The sequence below is a fragment of the Lampetra fluviatilis genome, chromosome 26, assembly GCF_964198595.1.
Source record: "Lampetra fluviatilis chromosome 26, kcLamFluv1.1, whole genome shotgun sequence".
NCBI lineage: Eukaryota > Metazoa > Chordata > Hyperoartia > Petromyzontiformes > Petromyzontidae > Lampetra > Lampetra fluviatilis.
In genome coordinates, this window is record NC_136300.1 from 4,507,346 (window position 1) to 4,530,761 (window position 23,416).

The window sequence follows — 23,416 nt, forward strand, 5'->3', positions numbered from 1 at the left end:
CAATAATGTATTTCCACACACCTCCAATTAGCACAGTCGGCTAAGTACGGTGCAAAGAAAGTTCAACACATGCGCATACAATAGCAGCAACTCGTCCCACTCTCACTTATTGAATAGGTCACAACTGCCATTGCCGAACCGCCATGCGGGAGTTTGCGTTACGACCCGTTCGCGCGTTACCCCAGCCCGAGCAACGCGTCACCCAAGGCGCCGCTCCTTTTGGGCAAGTCTCGAGCACGTCGCGCCGAGCCGAGCCTGTTCATCCTGGTTAAAGGTGCGTTGGGGCAAGTGGAGGCGGCGTACCGAAGAGCGATGTGAAATGAATTGGAAACCCACAATACACAGCGGTACGCCGCGGCCACGCGGCGTTACGCGCGATCCACCCTGGGGGTACGTGTTTCCGCGCTGCTTAAGCGCGACGTCGATTGTGGCTTTACGAGCTGTAATATTTCCCCCGAACCTCCGATTAGCACGGTTGGCTACGTATATGGTGCGAAAGAAGTTCGACGTACCGTACATACGTAAAACATACAACCCACCTGTCGGACACAGTCCACATCGATCGAACGTGGCTATTATGCTCCCAATCCTCCGACATTACAATAATTAATCGCCAGCGAAACCATCTGTGAAAAATAACACATTGGCTCGTGCGATTGGACAGATGTTTTCAGTGGGCTGAGTTGATTACTCGAGTTATGCTGTGCGATGGCATTTGCTTACACTTTGTGGATTTGCACGCCTGCCAACTTAAAACAGTTGGTTCAAGCAGCCCATGGGTGAAATATATTTGATAGCCCTCATTTGGTTGTTATTTGTTTTCCTTTGCTGTAGGCTTTTAAATAGAGCTACTAATAGGTAAGACATGGCATTCTATCACTCATGCATCTTCTTTGTCAATTCACTTAATATTTGCATTGGTAAACTTTCATTACTGTCTATTTAATCAAGTCAATATGTTGACGGAGAGAAGCGCCACATCCCAAACTGCCATTCTTGTTGATGCGAAAGCCACGTTGAGTTTGGGAGGATCTCAAATTTAAAAAAATGTCGGTTTGCGGTTTGATTTTTCCGCATGAGCTCAGGATGCCTTGCGAAGAACCCAGTTGGGGGTCGTTCAACTCGTGAAACAACGGCAACAACGGCACCAACGCAACGTCACTTCTCCACCTTCGTGTTACCGACGCCAAACGACTTGACGCCTTGCGCCCATTTGCCGGGCGCATTTTAAAAAAATTGAAATCCCAGGAATTTCTGTTGAAATTGAAAATGTTTACGCAATGCCCTCCCTACACCCCCACCCCCCGCAGCCGTTTAAATTAATTTCAATCTTTTCCGCTAAGTTGAAAGGAGATGAATAAAACGGGAACATTTCTCACTTGAGGCGAACACCACCGCCGCAATAAAACCTCACCATTCTATTACGCAAACAGATTGTAAACGTCCCTCAAAAGGGGGAGAGGGGGGGGGGGCACCTATAAGAATGCCACTAACCAGAGCTTGCGACTCCCGGCTGCGCGGTAGATTCTTTCCAAGTGATCCATCACCGTGCCTGCAATCGGAGACAGAGACGGGGAAACGGCGGCGCGAGCGACACCGTTACACGGCCTTCGTGGCGGCGAGACCGGGGCGGCCCCGGAGTTGGTCCGTTCCGAGCGCTATGCCTCAAAAGAGCCACGTAAATCAAACTCCGCGAGCCGTCGGGCTCCACGACACACCGGCACTTTTTTTTTTTTCAATTAGCGCAGAGCGGGCTGGCACGGCTGATAAACGAGGCATTCACGTGTGCCAGCGTGCCTCGGTATTATGGGCGTAATGAAACGTGAACATTTCGCTGCAAGCTATGGGGAGGAAAACTTAAAAGAAAAAAGGGAGAGAGATGCATTGTGCAGAAAGATAAACGTGAGCCACGCCAACGTGCAAGCGCTCCAATTTACGGGCGTGTGTGCGTAGCTGCCGTGGCGTGTTCTTTAGTTCATTCGTTTACGCAAGTGGAACAACAGCTGAAACATGAATTCTAGATTTGAAGCTTTCGTGACTGCAATGATTCATATTCTCAGGTTTTTTCGGTAAAGTCACGTAGGTAAAACATTAAAAGTAATGAAAGTAAAATAAAACAAAACAAAAATAAAAATAAAATTCACGACGTTTCGGAGGCAACACAAGTCTCCGTCATCAGGTGGGACCGTCACAGCCAGATTAGCTGCATCAAGTGAAGCAATGATTCAAAATGTAATCCCTTATAAGCAAGTTGAAGGGGGGGAGGAGAGGGGGGGGGAGTTCATCAGAATGTGGTAGCCAATGAATGGAACGTATCGGGAGGGAGGGGGGTGGGAGGGGGAGGGAGCCAACAAAACATTTGGCGACGGCTTGGACGCGGCTGCTGCGCACGCCAACACAATGGGCAGAAAGGGGGGAGGGGAGGTCTGATACACATGATAGAACAAAGGAACGAAAATGCCCATGTTTATACCAATGCAGGCTGAAAAATGAAGAGAGTACTGTTAAAAAATAACTGGGGATGTTAACACTCGGTGAAGTAAATTAAAATAGTGCCTGTCAGATAAGATGGTCCAAAAAGTGTAATTAAGTCTTTTTTGCGTGGTTAATAACATCTTTCCAGTGATTACTGAGTTTGTACCCATCATCACGGTTGAAATTATGTCTGTGTTTGTATATTTGTATGGCTTCGTGTACAAACCTTTGATGGTAGCCAGGAGGCTTGCAGAGAACCTTGGTCTCGGAAAAGACAATATCATGAGAGCCCGCCGAGTTGTAGCAATGATCGGCAACGGCCGAAGAATCAGTTCTGCCGTGTTTCAGATCTGACTTGTGCTCGCGGACACGATCAGCAACATGACGTTTTGTTTCTCCAATGTAGCAATCACCACAAATGCAACTCAATTTGTAGACTCCAGGATACTGTAAGTCAGGAACGACATCCTTCACAGATGGAATCAGATCACGGATTTTATGCACTGTGCTGAATCGGACTTGGATCTTATGTTTGTTTAGAATTTTGGAGATCTTTTTGGTCACGCCTGCTATGTATGGTAACGTGATAGTTTTGGTCGGAGTTTCATGTGGTTGTTTCTGTGTGGTGGGAGAGACAGCTTGGCGGATAGTACGGTCAGAGTATCCGTTCATCCTGAGGGCCCGATGTACATGTCTTAATTCATCAGTCAGGTGGTGTTGGTCAGAAATGCCATGGGCTCTGTGGTATAGCGTTTTGATGAGAGAATTCTTTTGAGATGGGTGGTGGTGGGAATCCGGTTTCAGGTAGGAATCTGTGTGGGTGGCTTTCCTGTAGACAGAATGTCCCAAGGATCCGTCAGGCCTCCTCTTAAACAGAATATCCAAGAATGGTAGTTTACCGTCTTTCTCCACTTCCATGGTGAATCTGATAGATGGGTGTCTAGAATTGATGTGGTCCAAGAAGTGGTTCAATGCTGGGAGGCCATGTGGCCAGATGACGAAAGTGTCATCCACATATCTCTTCCACAGGGAAGGACGCAGGGTGGATGTCTGGATGGCGTCTGATTCAAACTTTTCCATGAAAATGTTGGCTATAACTGGTGACAAGGGGGAGCCCATAGGGGTACCCTCATTCTGTTTGTAAAAGGTGCCATTCCAGGTAAAATAGGTGTTGGTGAGGCAATGCCTAACCAGCGCAGGTACATCAGAATTCAATCCCTGTTGGACTAAGTCCTCAATTATTGTTAGGGTGTCCGGTACTGGGACTTTGGTAAACAAAGATACTACATCAAAGCTGACGAGAATGTCATCCGGAGATAGTACCATGTCCTTAACCATAGAGACTAATTGGGTTGAGTTGAGTACTGCCGAAGAGGTCTTGCCTGTGAAGGGGAGCAGAGTATCTGATAGAAAACGGGCTAGTTTGTACGTCGGAGAGTTTATCGTCGACATTACTTTTAATGTTTTACCTACGTGACTTTACCGAAAAAACCTGAGAATAAGCTGAAACATGCAAAGAGACATGGACAGAGGCAGACTGGAACTTTGCCTTCCAAACAGAGAGAGAGAGAGGAAAATATGGATCGGAGAACACATAAAATTAGAGACATCATGTTCACGGTTTAAGAAAATAAAACGGGCTTGGGTAGGACGCATCGCTCGAAGTGACGACGGACAAGACTGGAGACAGAATGACAGCCAAAGGAGAGAAACACTCCGCCTGATAGGTAGACAACGGCAGACCTGGAGCGATGGGATCAGCTGATGTGCTGACGCAATGAGGATTGCGGCATCGCGAGACCACATGAGGGATGAATGGAATTGACATGGGGAGGGCCCGTATCCAGAAGTGGTTCGATCAAGTCTCATGATGACGTTGATGATGGCACGTGTGAATCGAAACAAAGAGCAGCACAGTTGGCTGAAAATGACAGCGTGCTTGTAATGTCGGAGAGAATTGCATAGAATATTGCAAGCGAACCAACCCAAATATCTCTGCTAGAAGAACACTAACCGTACAATCCGTGGTAGATTTGTTTTTTTAGGCTACTTTCATTAGTTTTTGCTGCCAATGGATAGAAACATCCGCACATTTCTCTGAGAATGTGTACACAGGGTTAATGAGATTTGTATGCGCACGGCAAGAGCAGCTCCAATCTTTTGAGAACAAGGCACCGAGACATGTTGTACCGACCTAATACTCGGCGCCCACTTCAAAGCGCCGTCCTTTTAGCACTGCTCATACAATGTTGACAAATGAAAATAGCAGAGCGCGCATGTTGCACACACAGTCCGCTCTCGCCGTGCCATTCTCCAAACGTTCCCATCAGCCTGTCGTATTTATGCACGATTAGAAGCAATAATTACACAAGGTCCGTGCGAAACCACAGGGCGTCGTACGAATTAAGCAAAGGGCATGCAAATGTTTGATGCAGAAATATTATACAAGCACCCGTTTACGGAAGCCACTCATCACCAACCACACTGCATGCTGCTCCAAGTCGGCACGAGCTATAAGATGAATTCAACTCAACGTGATTGGCTGCTGCGAGCTATCCCCCCACCCCCAACTCCTTTCATTTCACCTGCACAAGATACATCTGTTTACACACCATCCAAATTCATTATCATCAGCCATGATCAATCCACTGCTGGATGAAGGCTCCCACCCCACCACTCACCCTCACCTCCCCGCTCCCCCTAAGCCATTTCCATCTCTCGCGATCTCGCGCTGCATCAATCCAGCTTTCACCTGCACACTTTGTCGATTTCATCATTCCATCTTCATCGCTCGGTGGACGCCCTCTCGGATGCGTTCCATTCCTTTTGCCGCCCCCCCTCTCCCTCCGCTTCTTGCGACTTGCCCTGCCCAAACCCACTCGCCCAAACTGAGAACGACGTTGTGACCCCACGCATGTTCTCCGGTCGGAAGCGCTCTTCCATCTCTCGATGCAATTCCGAGCAAGCGTCACTTTTCAATCGAGCGTTCAACCTCCATCGCCGTCGTCGTCGTCGTCAACGACCGCGTTTCCGAGGCCCGCCGTTATAGAAGGCGGCACGCGCCAATGACGACAAACTTACACCTCTCGGCCACACTCGCACGTCGTTCATTTTAACGGTGAAAAATTGCTCAGCGGGCGGAATAATGAGCTGGCCGGGGACGCCTGCCGCGGGGCGTGGCGACCGACGGAGATAAGATGGGGGGGAGGGGGGGGGACGACCCCGGGCTTGGCAGCGAAAACCTCGCGCGGCGGCGGCGGCGGCGGCGATCGCTCACCTTCCCCGGTGATGAAAGCGGCCCCCTCCCGCTTCAGAAGAATTCCAAGCAGCATGGCCTGGCTGGCCAGACAGCTGACGTCCTGTGGGGAGACGGGGGGGGGGGGGGAGAAGGAACAAATAAAAGACCACTTCACTCGCTCGCCGTACATTTTTTTGTTACTTGACAGTCTCGTGCACGTACGGCCCTGTGAATCCACTGCTGGATGACGGCCTCCTCACGCCGAACGACTTCGTGGCGGTTTATTGGCAATCCTCAACCACGCGCGTAGGTGTTGGTTGGTGACGGTGGGCGGCGTAGACGTTGGAGCGTAGTACGGTATAACATTTGATCCCCGAAGCAGCCTACAGCAACCAGGTTTGAGCCGGCGCCAGCCACCCAGGAAACCTGACGAGATTTCAGGGGGGTGTGATCCGGTGTGCGATTTAATCGCAGGCTAAATTGTTACAGCGATGATATATTCCCTCCCCCCCCAACCCCCCCCCCCAGGTCTTCCTTGCAATAGAGGCAGGCTGGTTAAATGGGGTCTTCGCCTGACTGCGCAGAACCTAATGTACGCGCACGCATTCTAGGGCGTAACTCACTTTGCATGTGGAAATGCAAAGTTTCAGTTTCCCTGGATTACACCCTCCTCTCAATGTGTTGTTTGGTGTCAAAGTCACGGGCTGAAAATGTAATTGTAATCTGTTAACATTTCACAGGTTCCTCTCTGCATGCTCTATGTGCAGTGACTGTAATGTATGTGGAACCCCACTGAGAACCACGTAAATATTGAGCGATTGTCTGTAAAGTTGCAGCGCTTCAGTTTAACGGGGAAATTAAAACCGGCAAGCGCGACGTTGAACATAACGTGGGAGTGTTGAGCGTCTCCCTAACGCACCCAGACACGTGCTCATAAATAGGCCCGTAACTATTAGGTTTTTTCGGTAAAGTCACGTAGGTAAAAAATAATAGAAATAAAATTATAATGAATTCAAATAAATCAATTAAATCACGACGTTTCGGAGGCAACACAAGCCTCCGTCTTCAGGTGGGACCGTCACAGCTAAATTTAGCAGCCCCAACAATTTGGCAGCCCCAACATTCTGGAACGATATCCCTCTGCACATTCGCAGCATCACCTCAATCGCCTCCTTCAAGAGAGACTTAAAAACTCACCTCTACAATCATGCTTTTGAGCGACTCTGAGCTTGGCTCCGCACCTCTGAGTTGCGGCCACTACGTCTGCAAATTTGCGCGCGTTACAAATTGAACTATTATTATGAAATTTGGCTGTGATGGTCCCACCTGAAGACGGAAACTTGTGTTGCCTCCGAAACGTCGTGATTTAATTGATTTATTTTCATTTATTATTATTTTCTTTCCATTATTTTTTACCTACGTGACTTTACCGAAAAAACCTAAGAGTATGAATCCTTGCAGTCACGAAAGCTTCAAATCTAGAATTAGACCCTTAACGTTACGATACGAAGCTTATACTCTGCAAGATAGATTTGTGAATTTCATGGGTCTAACAAGCTCATAATAGTTTGTATGAATCCAGTGCCACTTTCTTTGCTGGTTTTTAGCTTCGGAACAAAAAAATAAACATTGCTTTTTATCTCCCATCTACTTAGCATAAAAAACATATTCAAGTTTAATGTTGATGTATACTTTCTTCAAACTTTCCGATAGAACTAAGTCGAAGCTCGCTTATAAACACATTTGTTTTATGAAGCCACGCAAATTGAGGCTTGTTTTTCAGAACGCGTTTCTTTTCATGGAGATTTCCTTTGTTATTTTCTTTTCATTTGTGAGCATTACTTATCCACACAGGGTACATATTCAGTTGCTTTCTAATTTAGTTATTTTCAGTCTTTCCTGGGAGGAAGGGGGTGGAGGAGGAGTCATCTGTTTACAAGCTGATACTACGGATGTGCTTAAGTCATTAAGCCGAGTAAAATCGGACGTAGCGTATTCCTGCTCAACGATAAACCGATGTTCAGTGGGACAGCTGGTTGGCTCAGTGGGTTGAGCCGCCAACATAAGAGTGCCTGCGCTGACAACCCAAAGCTCCCGGCAATCAAATCTCCGCAGCTGTGGGCACCGCAGACGCCCGCTTCTGTTGTACGCCAGTACCACTCGCGCGTGACTGCACTTGTTTGTGCCTGCATATATGTATTGTGTGTAGCATGAATTCTAGATTTGAAGCTTTCGTGACTGCAAGGAATCATATTCTTAGGTTTTTTCGTGACTTTACCGAAAAAACCTAAGAATATAATAGAATGTGTGTAGCATTGGCTGTGAGTGTAACGCACCATGGATCCCATGGACCCTGGCTCTATTACTGCCGGTAAACAACACTGATGGCAAAGGAAATGTAAATCTGGCCTGTGTCTCTTCCAGTCTGACTCAGATTAAAGTATGCAACCTGCACTGTTTGCAAAAGCACTGCCTTTGGGGAAACAAATGCAGTGGTATAGCACCGGCTGTACCACTACCCCCTTTGTATGCCAATTGTTTTATTGAATGAGTGCTCGGTTACAACGTTGAGCCTCAGCAGGGATTACTTACATTGTCGAAAAGCGAACAGAGGCGAGCCTCAGATGGTTTGGGCTTGTGTTGAGAAGAGGCAGAGAGACCCACAAACTCACACCGAGTCCCATAGACTCACACCGAGACCCATAGACTCACACACAGACCCATAGACTCGCAGGGCTATGAAGATGGCACCTGTACACGACAGTAGTGGAGACCCAGGGTGAGATGGGAAGATAACGGTGGAATGAGAGAGATGGTATTTATGTTGAACTTCTTTCGCACCGTACGTAGCCAACCGTGCTAACTGTAGGTGCGGGGGAAGGACAACGAACTAAACTCAACACGAGATGTGACAACAGTGGAGCTGACCAGGAAAGAGGCGCAGAACAGAAGCAAGCGGAGAAAGAAAATCCCAGCAGCTGACCCCATGCACTATGGGAATGTCGCCTAGAAGAACGTAGCAACGCCTGTCCAGTCTGCATGGCGGAATAGGGCGTAGATCATGCAAAATTAAATTCCAGCCAACTTCTTTCACAACCCTTTCCTCGTGACAATGAAGCTCAGGACAAAGAAGCCTCCACAAGACCCCAAGCATCCGGGTTACCACCGTTGTCCAACGCAGGCCCCGGTCGGCCAGCACGTCAAACAAACGTCGCGCGGACGTGCACAGATGGAGGGGAGCGGGTAAAGAAGGGTAGGGGCACGTGGCGGCGGACTGGGTTCGGCTGCTCGGGGGAAGGGGGGGGGGGGGACCGCGCGAGAGGGACCGCACACGCACGCACGCTGAGCTTCATGAGGATGTGCGCCGTGTCGGTGGCGGCCCACTCGGCCGGCGACAGGTCGGCCTGCTGCTCCATCTCGCTGGCGCTGGGCGTGCTCGACTGGCGCTTGACCCGTAGGTGCTTGGGCACGGAGAGCTCCTCCAGCCTCTGGAACTCGGGGACCCTGCTCGCCGCAAGCGCCCACAAACGGAAGGAGCGTGCGCGCCGCGTGAGAATGTGCACGTTGAAACTCTTTCGCGCCGTACGTAGCCAACCGCGCCAATGGGAGGTGTGGGGAGAAGGGAGCGTGTAGTTGATCGCGGGCATTCACAAATTATGAAGGGCCCACTGCACTGGCTGCATGCTGCCCCGGTGCAAGGTCAGCACACAGGGACTCGTAATCCAGAGGTCGCTGCTTGCAGCTCTCGCCACGGCAGTGGCAAGTTTATTATTATTCAGGCCACAACTCAAAACGCATCTCTTTGCACTTGCATAAAAGAACTGACTCATCGCCACAAATTGCTTTTGTTTTTTTCATATTTTCAACAACTGTAGATAGTATATAAATGTATATATATATATTTTGTTGTCATTGTTTCGAATATTTTAATTTAATGTTCAGTTTTAATGATGCTTGGTTAAATTTTTTTTATATTTTCAACAACTCTAGGGAGTATGTACACGCATATATTTTTTTTGTCAATGTTTAGAATATTTAAAAAATGTATGTTGAGCTTTAATGATGCTTGCTTTTATTTTTTTGATTTTCAACAACTGTAGGTAGTATGTAAATGTATAAATATATATATTTTTTGTTATTTTTTGAATATTAAAATGTTATGTTGAGTTTTAATGCGTTTTGAGTGGCAGACGAAAATAGCATTGACTCGACTATAACTGGGAACAACATATTCGAACTGTAAGTCACATGCGTGGGACAATTTGTGGGTGCTCCCTCCTCTTCCAAGACATCTGGCCAGTGTGGAAGAGTAGGCCAAACACCCAATCAAGGGGCTCTCTAGAGCTCTCTATTGCGAAGGTCACTTCTGCCAGCAATTGCAGGGATGCACCCTTTTTTTTCAACTTTTTATCCGACTACGTTAATAATGGGAATGGTGAAACACGACCGCTATCCAAAGACTCCTACATAATTCAGTCGCTTGAGGGCAGGCAGGATTGGTGGCTCACACAGGGAAGGAGTCATCACGTGCTAGAGAACCAGTGAAAGGTGCCCCCATTAAGGAAATGTATTATTAAATGCACTATTTTAATGAATTACTTCTTTTTCCCAGGGACGGCTCCAGTTCTCTCTATCATCACGAGATACAATATATATTTTGGCAGTTTAAATAACGCACTATGTCTCGTATTTGTGACATCTGGCAGTGAACTAAAAACCGTATTGCTTTTGCGAAACATGTTTAAGCCGGCTAAATCCAGCGAGACGCGTAGATACGGTGCACGGGGATGTCCAACTCCGACAGGGGAAGAATTCTAATTTAGCCGCTGTGGATAATTTGCAAATCCGGCACTGTACATTTGGGCCATGACTCCAGCACACGACGGCCCGCTTTAATTAATCTTGACACGTGGCCTTTAATGTTGACTTCATAGTGGGGGGAAATAAAGATCGTTTCATGATGTACGTACGTATATATATAGATTTAACTTCTTTCGCACTGTGCGTCGCCAACCGTGCTCACGTGATACCCACAGTATCGTGAGTCACACATGGAGGTGTGCCTCGCTGTGTGCAAGTGAACACGACGGCAAAGTTCTCCAACCGCCCGGCTGCCTCCCTGCACTCGAGCAAGCACGGCGGGGGCGGTTGACCGGCAATGTTCGTACGTTCGTGTCCGAGCATTTGGCCGGTGGACTGATTGACAAGTCGCTTGTGCGGAAAAGGTCTGATGTGCCGCGAGGGGGAACGGCCGAAGCGGGCCACGGCGTCACGACGGCGATCCGCGGTTTGTGCACCGCTGGCCGCGGGTCACGCCATTGGGCAAACTCTTCACTGCGCACCGATGTGTTGAGAGACAGCTACGACGGCCGCGCAATGTTCCCACGTGGTTCGATACGGCGGCTGACCGATGGTGCGCGCGTGCGGATCATCCACGACAACAACTCAATCGTCACGCGCAGCGTTAACAGCGTCACCCGTAACATTACGGCATTCGAGCAGGGCGGTGCGAACATAATGGGCCAAACACCACGGAGGTGCGACGCTGACGGGGGAGACGATAAATGAATTTGACACGGCCTTCGCAGCACTTTGCTGAACATGGGCTCGATGGCCATTAAGGGATTCCCGCTTCCAACATAGGCAGCCTTGCCTCTCGTATTTTAACAAGTCGTGGGGACGGCTCCTCCCCCCCCACACCTTCCCTGCCTGTGGGGAATCACACAACACCCTGCCCTAATGGCCCCCGTGCTGCCAGAGAAGGGCCCCTCCCAGCTGCCTACAAGGAAGGTCAAGGTCTGAAATGGGGGGGGGGCCCGAACGCTCTTTGCTATAAGACGCGACTCGCTTGGCGTGCTATGAAATGCGAAAGCAAAACGTGTGATTTGGGATTAAATCTGTTGAAATTTGCAGTTTGCAAGCTCATCGTGTGAAGTTCCATCGGTAGACACGTATAAACAGATCCCTTTTTTAAGTCTCCACATGGCGATAACATTTATTTTTATTCCATCAAACCATTCGCTTTCTGACCAATATTATTGAGCAGCATTTCTTTGAACAAGCAAACTGTGGACCAGTTTTAACTTCACGGTCACGTCACAACTGCTCCAGGGTTCCCAAATGTTGAGCGCTCCAAACAAAGAATGGGGCTCCTGTTCAAAGCAAAAACAAAAAAATTGCATATATACCGATGCATTATGCGTTGGTGTGGAGGATTATGGATAAAAACAAATATTAACTGGTAAAATTCCCAGCTTATGTGTTTATTTGTTTACTCATTGAGCAATGTATTTATCTCACACGCTCCGCTGCGATGCCACAGCTTATGCGACCGAGTGTGGCACGGCTTTCTAATGACGATGCGGCAGAGCCAACTTTAAAAAAAAGAAGTGCTTCCTCCCGCTGACAGTTTTAATTCTAATGCAAATATTCTCATGAAATATAGAGCACCGGGGAAATACATTTCACGACTCTTAATTGCTACGGGTAATGTATTTGGAGTGGAATCTGGGTTGTAAAAAAATGCATGTACTATCAATGTGTGTATACGTGTGCTTTTTATATCCACTGCATTGGCGCGGCGGTGTGTATACTGCACGCCGAATCCAGTGACCTGACTTTGATTCCAGATCGCAGCCAATATCCTTGGAAGAGTAATATCTAACCCAGTTCTGGGCCCCCTCTAGCTGGACTCAGCCTAAAATCAGTACCCGGTGTAGTGTATAAACATTAGCATGTGCAAGACAAGGATGGCTGGGCATGGTGCCAGCATTAATAGGTGGTCGTTAACAGTAATTTCCCAAAAAAATCTATAAGGCAGCACAGGGTGACTTTTTTTGTCTTTGATGATAAACAGCCTTGCACTTCATATGTTCGGCCTTTTACCAGCTTTCGTCTCTGAAGTATTGCCTACAGCTCCTCAAAGTGGCGTTAATTACCAGCAGACATTTACAAGTAGCAACTGGGCAATGCTGTTAAATCAAGAGTGGCACTCCAAATCTGGCAACGGCACTGACACGCACTTGTCCACTCTCGTAAAGTGAGGTCAAGGAATGTATGAGTCCGTGCAAATTAACAAATGACACGCTTGTTGGAGAGTGTTTTGCCTTCGCCGTTTTGCATATCCGGGGAGGGGGGGGGGAGATGAGGCCACATTCTAGTCTCAGAACCTGGGACCAAAGCGCAAGTGTGACGATTTCTCGGTTATCCACAGACACACACACACAGATGCCAACGGGATAAATAAATTATGCAACACAAGAAGAAGGGTGACGTACGGTTCGTCATCGTTGATGCGCAAAAAGTCGAGCTGCTCCATAGCTGCTCCAGAAATGAGTGTCTGTTGAGGAATAGTGGGGGGGGGGGAGAAATTATTTCCACTTGTTTTTGGAAGATAAGATAAACCTCACCACAAGCTTTCCGTGAACTCTGCTGCATCCAGTGATCGGGTACAGCACTCTCGTAATTGACTCACATCCCCAAGTGTGTCAGCCACAGAACCCCCACTAAGGTGACGATGAAGATACCCAGACATGCCTTCTCCCACACCTCCAGCCATCGCTGCAGAAAAAAAATTAAATCTCACCTTATCCAATCATAGCCCATCGTGAGATCGGACCGACTTAAAAAGACACACAATGAGCCCAATAATTAAGGATATAAAAAACTCCGCAGAAACCAGTCTTCCTTCCCCGCCTAATCTGATTAGAAATGTCTTAAAATCAATTTTAAAACAACAACAGCCAATGTTAAAAGCACTAAGAATCTCCTGAATGTCTAATAATATTCACAGAAATTTAAACATTATCCATATTTGTTTATTGGGTTGGGCCACGTGGTAGCTTTATGCCAAATTTCTTGTCATTAACCCTCCACCCACCAGACAAAAATGTCACGTTCACAAAGACGGCATATCCATGTGCCAATGCGCCGATCGCATTTTGACCCCATGAATCTCCCCACTCGTGGCTGGCTAAAGGCTTTTCACGACCGAATATCAAACCATCGAAGCGAGGCATCGCTTCAAACTGCTCTAAGCCTCATGAGGCAGTGAATGATGGAAATCGAGTGAGAGACTGCTTGTCCTTCGCAGGCCGACTTGAATAAATTGAATCAAGAGGCACGATTTCCAAAGCGTACCGTTTCAAGGGGTTGACTCTCGTTACCGACATCGCGAGCACAACTGGGCCACCGTAAGAGGAATGTAACTCACCGTTGCCCAATTTTATTGTTTCTTTTTTTCTCAACTAAATTCAGAATCGTTCTTGGTGCAATCCCACGCGATTGAAATCATCAAGTGTTCAATTTGAAACTCTCTCTCGACTTGCGATGCACCACCCTGCATCAAGAAACTGTGCCGGAAGATTACGTCACAGAACTACTTCTGAAGTCGTTCAATAGGCATCTTTAGCCACATTTTTTGTTGTATATTTTCCTTTAAAAAAATTGGTTCATAGGCATGGCAATCAAAACTAATTATGCTGAGCTGAGATAACGCAAAGTAAGTGAACAACCACATTTCATTTTTCGATTTAAAGCTTTCGTGACTGCAGGGATTCGTCTTCTTGGTTCTTTCGGTAAAGTCACGTAGAAGGGAAGTAATACAATAATAAAAATAAAACATAATAAAATAACGACGTTTCGGCCATAATGCACGGGCATAATATGACTTTGAAACCCCCCGCCTACCTCCTACACATTTCCCATAAATATGCTAAATTCATCTTGATATGCAAATTCTTTTGTCAAGGCGCTCTTCTTCCCCCCTCCAACCCAGCTTAAATATACGCTCCAAGCTTGGTGGTGTTTCATTCTTCACCTGAGGACGGCTGCTTGCGTTGTGGCCGAAACGTCGTGAGAATTATTTTCTTATGTTTTATTTTTATTGTTTTATTACTTCCCTTCTACGTGACTTTACCGAAAGAACCAAGAAGATGAACTACATTTCATATGATGGGTTTTTTTGTGCACTGTGTTGAGACCATACATTGGACAAAAAGACTCGGTTTAATTAAGGGTGGTTGCTGAGGTTTGAACCCAGAAGCTCAACAGCACTGCCTCAGCACTCCAACACAGTATTAACCTCAAGGCACTTGGCCACATTCAGTGACATGTAATTTAATTTCGTTGGTCACAGTTTGCCGATTGCATTGCATCACACACGTGTCCAAAACGAGTTAGCCTTGAATACCGATGACGGGGACGTACAGGTAAAGTGAATTTTCATGTTTCTGGGAACATTTCCACCGTCCGAGAGCACATTAAGAGGGCAGCAGAAAAGCAGACGTGGTGACATTGCACACTAATCTCACTCAACCTAATGAGGCGAAGTGGGAGATTGGGGGGGGGGGCAGTTTGGACCAGAATCTCAAACGGTTGCACCCCAGCAGCTATAACATTTCTCGTTGCAAAACAAAGTATCCAAATAATTTCTGCAAATTTTGCCTGAATTCAAATATGCCACTTGCAGGTTTAGCAGCAGTGTCATGATTTCGGACAAATGCTCTTTAAGGTTTATGTTTAAACTTATGTTATACATTTAAACTGAATGTATTTACCTCAGACTCCTGAACATGAATGCGAGCGCAAACAACCATGAAAACCACAGTATCAGGTTTTCACACCTGACGATGATTGCTTGTGTTGCAATCGAAACGTCGTGGGAATTGTAATGTTTTATTTTTATTATTTTCCTTCTACGTGACTTTACCCAAAGAACCAAGAATATGAATCCCTGCAGTCACGAAAGCTTTAATCGAAACTTAAAATCATTGCTAACTTTTGGAAAGCAGCAAAAATAAAGACAACAACTACGTTTAAAAAGATGTGTGTATAAGATTATTTTCTCGCGTACACATTTGTAACGGGCCTAAGCCCTGAGATATGTACTGCACAGGAGACTGAAGTGTGTTTATGAAAAATTGATTCAAATTTGATTTAAAAGTCTCTAAATCAGACGTGCTTGTTGTGCCTGTGGCCCCAGAGGTCAACAGCGGCTCTTAAAATAACAGTGACTGGCACTGGGGAGGCCTCGCAAGCAGCACTGCCTCATGTGTCAAAGCAAAAGGCGTCATTGTTTTGCTCCTGCACCGCCGCTCTTGAATTACGACATCTCGGGCTCACGGCGCGACGTCCGGGGAGGTCACTGCGGTCACAGCGGAACGTGTGGCCGTGCCGCCCGCCACGGTAACAAGGGAGTCATGTTTTTAGACGAGCCGCGTGGAGCCGTACCTGTAGTCGATCAATGCGAACTTTGACCCCTTCGAGGCTGCCTTGCTTGAAGGAGGCCAGCATGTCCAGCACTGGGTTGAATCGGCTCCCCCTTTGCGCACGCGCGAGCACACACGCGCACAAAGACAAAGATGCCCCACCCCCCCCGTATAGCTTTAATAAACTTTTTGTGGCAAGTGCTGTTAGCGAGCACCTATGAAGGCCGGCACAGCACACGAGGTGTTTGGGTGGTCAGCGCCACACCCGCCTGCCTTTGCCTCCTGAGTGGTGATGTTTGCACACTGCACCAGGTACTTATTTGAGGCTGAGTCGACCTAGGAAAGGCCCAGGACCGGTTGAGATAATCGTCACTGGTGTTGGCCGTGAACGGGAATTGAACTCTGGTCACCGGGTTCATAGCGCAGTGCACTTACCGCTCCCCACATTTACCACAAACGTATGTACACACGCACATATACACAGATGATAACATAGAGAAGAGTAAATCAATTAATTATCCTATATACAGTTAGTCAGGGTGCATCTGGAGGGTGATATTGAGTGGGGTGTTTTTGAGCATCTGGTTCTGTGGCATTGAACGCTTTCGAGCATGATCATTTCGCAGTTTGTGCTACCCTAAGCGTGCTGCATTTGTTACCTGTAAACAAGATCTCGCACAGACACACATGAAACAAGGCAGCCGCGTTAAGCACGCTCAATTACAGAATTACGAACCTTGCGAATAATTAACGGCGTTTCGAAAAGGTCTGCGGAAATTCTCACAAAAAAAGAGTGTAATCATTTAACTCACCTTCCTTCTTAAAGCACGTGTAAATATGTTTAGAAAATCGGCAGGCTCTGTTGCACGGATCCCTCCTAGTTTAACGCTTCACCATTACATGATATTTTCACCATCATCCACATTTATATCTCCATTTTCGTGATCTCTCTTCCAATTCATTCAATTTTTTCTCTCTAGTGTATATCATGGCGTGCTGACTTCAGTACTGCCGTACACCGCAGTTCCCCTTTTTCGCCAGCAGCCAGCACTATGTCACTACATATGTATGAATACAACGGTTGTCGATGTATACAATGGTTGTCTGTCTATACAACGATGGTCTTTGAATGCGTCAGTCACTTGATAACCGAGTACGCCGGTTGCCTTTGTTTCTGTAACGTTGTTGAAAATAATACGTGAAGCCGCATGTGCAAGAAAATATCTAACTGACAAATTGTCGACAAGCATGTTGTTACTACACTATTACTCCTAATGTATATGAGAGACAAAGATGCCCCATGTAGCCTTTAACTGACTTTCGGGGCAAGTGCTGTTAGTGAGCACCTATGAAGGCCGGCACGGCAAACAAGGGGGTGGGTGGCCAACAACATAAACACATTGTCTTTACGACAGCTCTGTTTCTTCACCTGAGGACGACTGCTTGTGTTGTGGTCGAAACGTCCTGAGAATTTTTATCTTATTATGTTTTATTTGTATTATTTCCGTTCTACGTGACTTTACCGAAAGAACCAAGAAGAACAACATATATACACACACACACATCTGTGTGTACATTTTTAAGACTCGGGACACATTCACTTATTCGGTGTTGTCAGGCTGAGTCAAACAGAATGAAGAGATCGCTCCTTCAGGTAAAAATCGTTGGCATCTTGAGCTGCCGTGAGTGAGTACGTTGGCTGAGGAGTCAGGCTTCATCCCGGCGGGCTGCCATGTAAGGGCCCAGATGACGCTCGGCGCTCATCACGAAACGACACCCACTTCGACTGCTGCCTCACGGGGCATACGCAGCAGTGGATCAATTTAGCGGTAATGTGTCGGTCAGACACTCAAACTAATTAGCCAATCGGATTTTTTTTTGTTGGCGCATCAAGCTAGCCGGGGATACCAGTGTACTCATAAAACCACCCTGATTTGTTCCAGGTTTGTATTAGGCCGTTCGCCTGCGTCGGAGTGTGCTCGAGAGCTTACGTGTTGGGGGAGTGGAGTGGAGGAGGGGGGGGGGGGTGTTAGGTTATTTAAGCTGTTTTGTATTTTTGCCAATGTGCCAGCGGTGAAATTGTTTTACGAGCCACGCTCCACAGGGAATCACTCTTTCCATATTGAGGGCCCCCCTCTGACCAGCACGGTGAAATATTTCCCAGACAGAAAACAGCGATGGGATGAGGCATTCCTGAGCTTCTCCCAGTGACCTTCTACCGGGCTAAAGCAGACAGTGATGGCTGTGTGTAATTACGATAACATAACTTCAACAAGCAAACTCATCGAGATATTTTAGCAACAGCGTTTTCTCATTCTATTCACTGAAAAGTGAACACCGTATTCTCCGGATTACAGAACATACCTTTGATCACTGTGGTTTAAAGTTGAGAAGTCAGGGGATGTGTGTTGTAATCCGGTGTGCGTGCGTGCGCGTGCGTGATTAGATTCGTGTAACCTTATTGACACCGGGAACAAGTTTTGGGAGTGTCTCTTTGGAGAAATTTTACAATCCAGAGAACAAAGAAATGCCTCGAGGCTGAATCCAGAATTGTCATTTGCAAGCATTCACTAAAACCCCCACGTGTCACATTTCAGGGTGACAATTTTACATTCGTCAATTCTATTAGAAAAAACACTGCGGTGAATGTAGCGGCAACTGGCGGATCCCGATGCCCCACAAAGCCACTACGTACAATATACACAAGTGAAAAACATTCCATTTGAATTAATGCGCGCATTGTGAGCTTGAGAATCGATATTAACCAAATAACTGAGCTAATGTTAAGACCTTTCAGAGGCAGCCTGATTACGAAAGTCATCCATATTGAGCTTATTCTTCTGGGAAAACATAAACGATGGCCCAACCTGGGAAGACAAGTAGGTCATAAAGACAGATTCTACTCACTCAAGTTGCCTTGGATCACTTAGAATCGTAAGACCAGCAAGGGTGACACAAGGTGTCACTGAAGGCTACTGTGTGGATCCCTCTAATGGTCCGAAGCCACTTGTGATGTTTAGGCATCCTGACCTGCTAAGCCCAGAATCCATGAAAAAAAAATGCCCTTCATGCCTCCCACTGGCAGAGAAATTAAAGGACAAGGGATTGAGGCAGACCCCGCTGGAGAAAGGCATAAGCTCCGTCGCCAAATATGTGCACTGCCGAATTGATGTTCCCTTAGTGGCCCTTCAATCGAATTGGAAACCCCAAAATAATCCCTACAAGTGGCCTACACTTGCGAGTAGTGGTGGTGGTGCAGGTGCAGCTCCTTCAAACCCATTCCAACAGACGACAGAGAAGGCTCAAACACACAACTCTCTGGGCCGCTCCGCTAGGGCCTGATAGAACACACGGTGCACTTTGCCGAGGCGAGCGTACGATGCACGACAATTAGGGAGCCAACTTCACCGTGGGTCCCACCCAACAAAGTGGGTCGCAATTTACATTCGTGGGTCTGGGCATAGTTCAGGCTGAGGTTTAAAGGGCTGCATGGACACGGCACGTGGCAGGGCACGTCACACGCGCTCCTCGGCGTGCGCTGGGATATATGTGCAGCTGCTGTTAGCGCCGCTGTATCTGCACACGCAAAAGTGCGTGCTCTTAGCTGCTTGCGTATATACAGGTATGCCAGGATAAGTGCGCGTGTGTGTTTTTGTCTGTGCGTGTGCTGCGCTATGAACCTGGCGACCTGAGTTATATTCCGTGGCGCTGGCCACCCACACCCACGTGTGCCGTGCCGGCCTTCATAGGTGCTCGTTGACAGCACTTGCACCAAAACACTCTGTGCGAAGGCTACACTGCGGATCTTTCGTCTTTGTTTGTGGCAGCGCGACATAAAATTCGTACACGCGGCGCGTGTGTGCGTGCGTACGCAGGGGATCGTGCGCGTGCCAAGCGCGCGTGCCACACGTATAGGGGAGGTGGGGGGGGGTGCTTCCCCTTACCTGATGTTATCTTCCCTAATGATGACCAGGAAGACGGGCCGTCCGTGCATCTTCCAGTTGTGCTTAATGAACTGCAGCGAATTCTGTGGGAAGAGCACGCGTGGAGGGGGGGTTGGGGGGGGGCGGTTAGCTCGCACGCCACGGCAAGCGGAATAAAGTAACGGCACAGAGGAAGGCGGTGGGGGGCTGGGGGGGGTGGGGGGCTGGGAGGATGGCATCGCGGGGCGAGCGCTCACGGAGACGAGCGCACGAGAAGGAATGGCGACGTAATAGCAAAGTTAGGGCGGCGGCCATTGGAATTCAGCGTCAGCGAGCGACGCGGGGCAAAGAAAAAAGATCACCAAAGTATTTAAGTTCAAAACGAAGGGGCGCGGGGGGGGGGTAAAGGCTGCGTGTCACGTATGGGTGACAGAATTGCAGTTTTTTTTACGGCGATAAAAACTTGCCGTGTTAGGTACAGCTGTCAAAATTTCGTACTCAAATCTTTTTTCAAACACGGACATGTCACTCGTGATTAATACAGCCCACAGTGTAGTAATTACATTGTATATCATCTAATATTCAAGCTGACATATAGGTAGAGGCAGTCATACTTCATATATAAATACGTTATCTCTGCATTTACATATAAATTAAACTCTTAGAGAATTATTAAAAATACCACGAGGATTAACCAGGCCATAATATAAAATTTGCCCATGCATATCATTAAAGTTCATTTCCTACTTGGTCTACTTTGAACAAATGTGCACCAGAGGTGATGATAACGAATGTAAATACAGAGACCGCAGGACGCTATCCGTCGATGTTTATCATTAAGTTAATTGCAGTGTGTCTCACGAACATCACACAGGGTCACAGTTAAGCTGGTTTTACATACCAACGTGAATCTAAGCCAGCTACAATATCTATTACACGCAAGGAGACTTAGTAAATTAGAGGGATGATGATAAATGTGCTATTAACATGCAGTTAAATACTGGAATGACGATGATGGAACTTACGTGGGGGTTGAGTGCGGCAAATACTTCTCGATGATTATATCCAACACGTCATTTATTTTGTGTAACGTCATCAATGAAAGCCACCTCTTAGCACAGTGGGGCGCAGGTTTTGCATGAAACTACTTTCCACACTTATCCATTCTCCATCGAGGGTCATTAAGAACATTCACGACCTCTGAAATCGTGAAAATGCATTGAGTGTCGCATGTTGGCACGGCTATTGCGACCTTAAGCAATGCGTGAAAGTCTACGCGTATTTTCAATATTGCGTTTTTTGTACATTTTAACAGCTGCTCAATTACGCGAAAATGTTTGCACGCTCGCGCGCTCGCGCATGTATCTGTACGCGTCCGAGGGTCCGTCAGGAATGTTTATATGCAAAAACCCCGGTCAACGTACAATATTGCAGCGACGCTTCATTTGGGCACGGTCAAAGGCCACGAGTAATGCTGGCTGACGATCCAGAGTGTGGCCGTGCTTTACATCGGCTCATTAATCCTATCGGTCGCACAGCTGTGCCTCTATAATCCCGCACGGCCGCGAGGCATGGCCAGGGGACAGAGGCGACGGATGTTTGGCCCAGCAGAGGGCGCAATTTGGAAGCATCAGGTCAGGAACATTAACTTGGAGAATGTACCATGCCTTCGAGGGACAGCACTTCAATTATCGAGTGTGCGTGCGCGTGTCTAGGAGCGCACACTCCGGGGAGCAGTGGCACAGTGACTAGCCCATTGCACTACGAACCTGAGCTTGATTCCCCGACATTATTAACATCGTAATAGTAATAGGTTTTGACCCTTTCAACTGGTACAAAAACTGACACCTTTATACAAGGCATCATGTTTGCAATAACCACAACACAAGCAGTCAAAATGCAAACAAAAAGAAACAACTCTGATGATGATGATAATGATATGCACTGTCCTTGAAGTTGATTGGTACACACCCGAGACAGCTTTTCTTAGAGCCTAGTCTCCATTGGTGTTGGACCAGATGACGCCAAAAGGCGTACAACTCGTAGACAGCGCACTATCAGAGTATTGAGAGCTCGGGGTAAGCATTTACACTATGAGACCTCCTTTACCAGTGGCAAAATATAGTAGTAGGTTTTTACCCTTTCAACTGGTACATTATTAACGTCGTTAGCAAGTGAGAACAGGAACTAGGCTTGGTTTCACAGAGTTTGACTTATAAGAGGAGCCGATGCCACGTGTGAAAATCAACACCATCAACCCACCCCTGGGCTGTGTTGATGGTAATAGATGCTCGAAAACAGCACCTACCCCAACAGTCTACAAAGATAAATGGGGGTATCGTTATTCTTAGGTTTTTTTGGTAAAGTCACGTAGGTAAAACATCAAAATTAATGAAAATAAAATAAAATAAAACAAAAATCACGACGTTTCGGAGGCAACACAAGTCTCCGTCATCAGGTGGGACCGTCACAGCCGAATTATCTGCATCACCCTTGATGCAGCTAATTCGGCTGTGACGGTCCCACGAAACGTCGTGATTTTTGTTTTATTTTATTTTATTTTCATTAATTTTGATGTTTTACCTACGTGACTTTACCGAAAAAACCTAAGAATATGAATCCTTGCAGTCACGAAAGCTTCAAATCTGGGGGTATCGTTGTCTTTTTTCCCAAACTGTGAACCGTGCTCAGAAATACAGCGACGTTACAATACATCTAAATCCAAGGTGCACACATGTGCTATTGATATGGGAACGGCTAGAACAGTGGTTCATTCACTATACCATGGTCCCAGTAGCGTGGATTTAATTCCTAGCGAAGATACACAACATGAGTAGCACCGAAGCTATGGAATGTCTTGCCACTTGAAATCAGGCAGAGTCGGTAGATATATTTAAGTGTGGTTTAAAAACGAATCTCTTTAAACTGGCCTTCATTCTTTAGTTTGGTCGGTTGTTTTCGTTTATTGAGATGGCGCAGTAAAATACAGCAAAATATCAAGCCACCAAACTGAGTGCATTTTTTTACTTAACAGATGTTCGCGAAGAGAACTTGTCCCAACAGTCTATTGGGCCAGACAGGAAATCATCGCTGTGTTTATGTAATCTAATATTGTTTAAGAAACCTAACATCGATTGCCCGCTACAGAGAAATAGATGTTAATGGCTTGGGTGACTGATCTCAATAACATTTAACTCATATTTCTTCATTATCAAATGCTTTATTACCCAGCCACAGAGGCAGTAATGCGTGTGCACGTACAAATATATAATTAATTGGGCGTGGGTTCATCCAAGTTTATCAGGGCGCCTGTGTCAAGCATGATCACCAGATGTAATGTGAATTGTCATAAAAACTATCAATCATTAAACAAACCACGATGACCCCGGCGATGACGTGAGCAAAAACAGTGCTGCTACATTTAGCTGATAGCCCAATGCATTATTGCATATAAATATTCATACACGCGGCACATGCATGCGTGTCCTATATCCGGCATGTATGCATGAACATAGACGTGAACATCCGAATGTGTGCATATTTGCAAATATACAGAAACGCTTCTCTTATCC

At 46.9% G+C, this 23,416-nt stretch overlaps 1 protein-coding gene across 3 annotated transcripts in view; it reads right to left on the bottom strand.

The window, feature by feature from the left end:
* Positions 1-23,416, bottom strand: part of PHKB (phosphorylase kinase regulatory subunit beta) — a 196,015-nt gene that overhangs the window by 24,910 nt on the left and 147,689 nt on the right. For all 3 annotated transcript variants that reach the window (XM_078868562.1, XM_078868560.1, XM_078868561.1), the window contains 6 exons: positions 19,866-19,948; positions 15,944-16,034; positions 12,991-13,052; positions 9,055-9,217; positions 5,753-5,834; positions 1,495-1,552 (listed from right to left, as the gene is read on the bottom strand). In XM_078868562.1, the coding sequence (XP_078724688.1) occupies positions 1,495-1,552; positions 5,753-5,834; positions 9,055-9,217; positions 12,991-13,052; positions 15,944-16,034; positions 19,866-19,948 (539 nt within the window). The remainder of the gene's footprint in view (positions 1-1,494; positions 1,553-5,752; positions 5,835-9,054; positions 9,218-12,990; positions 13,053-15,943; positions 16,035-19,865; positions 19,949-23,416) is intronic.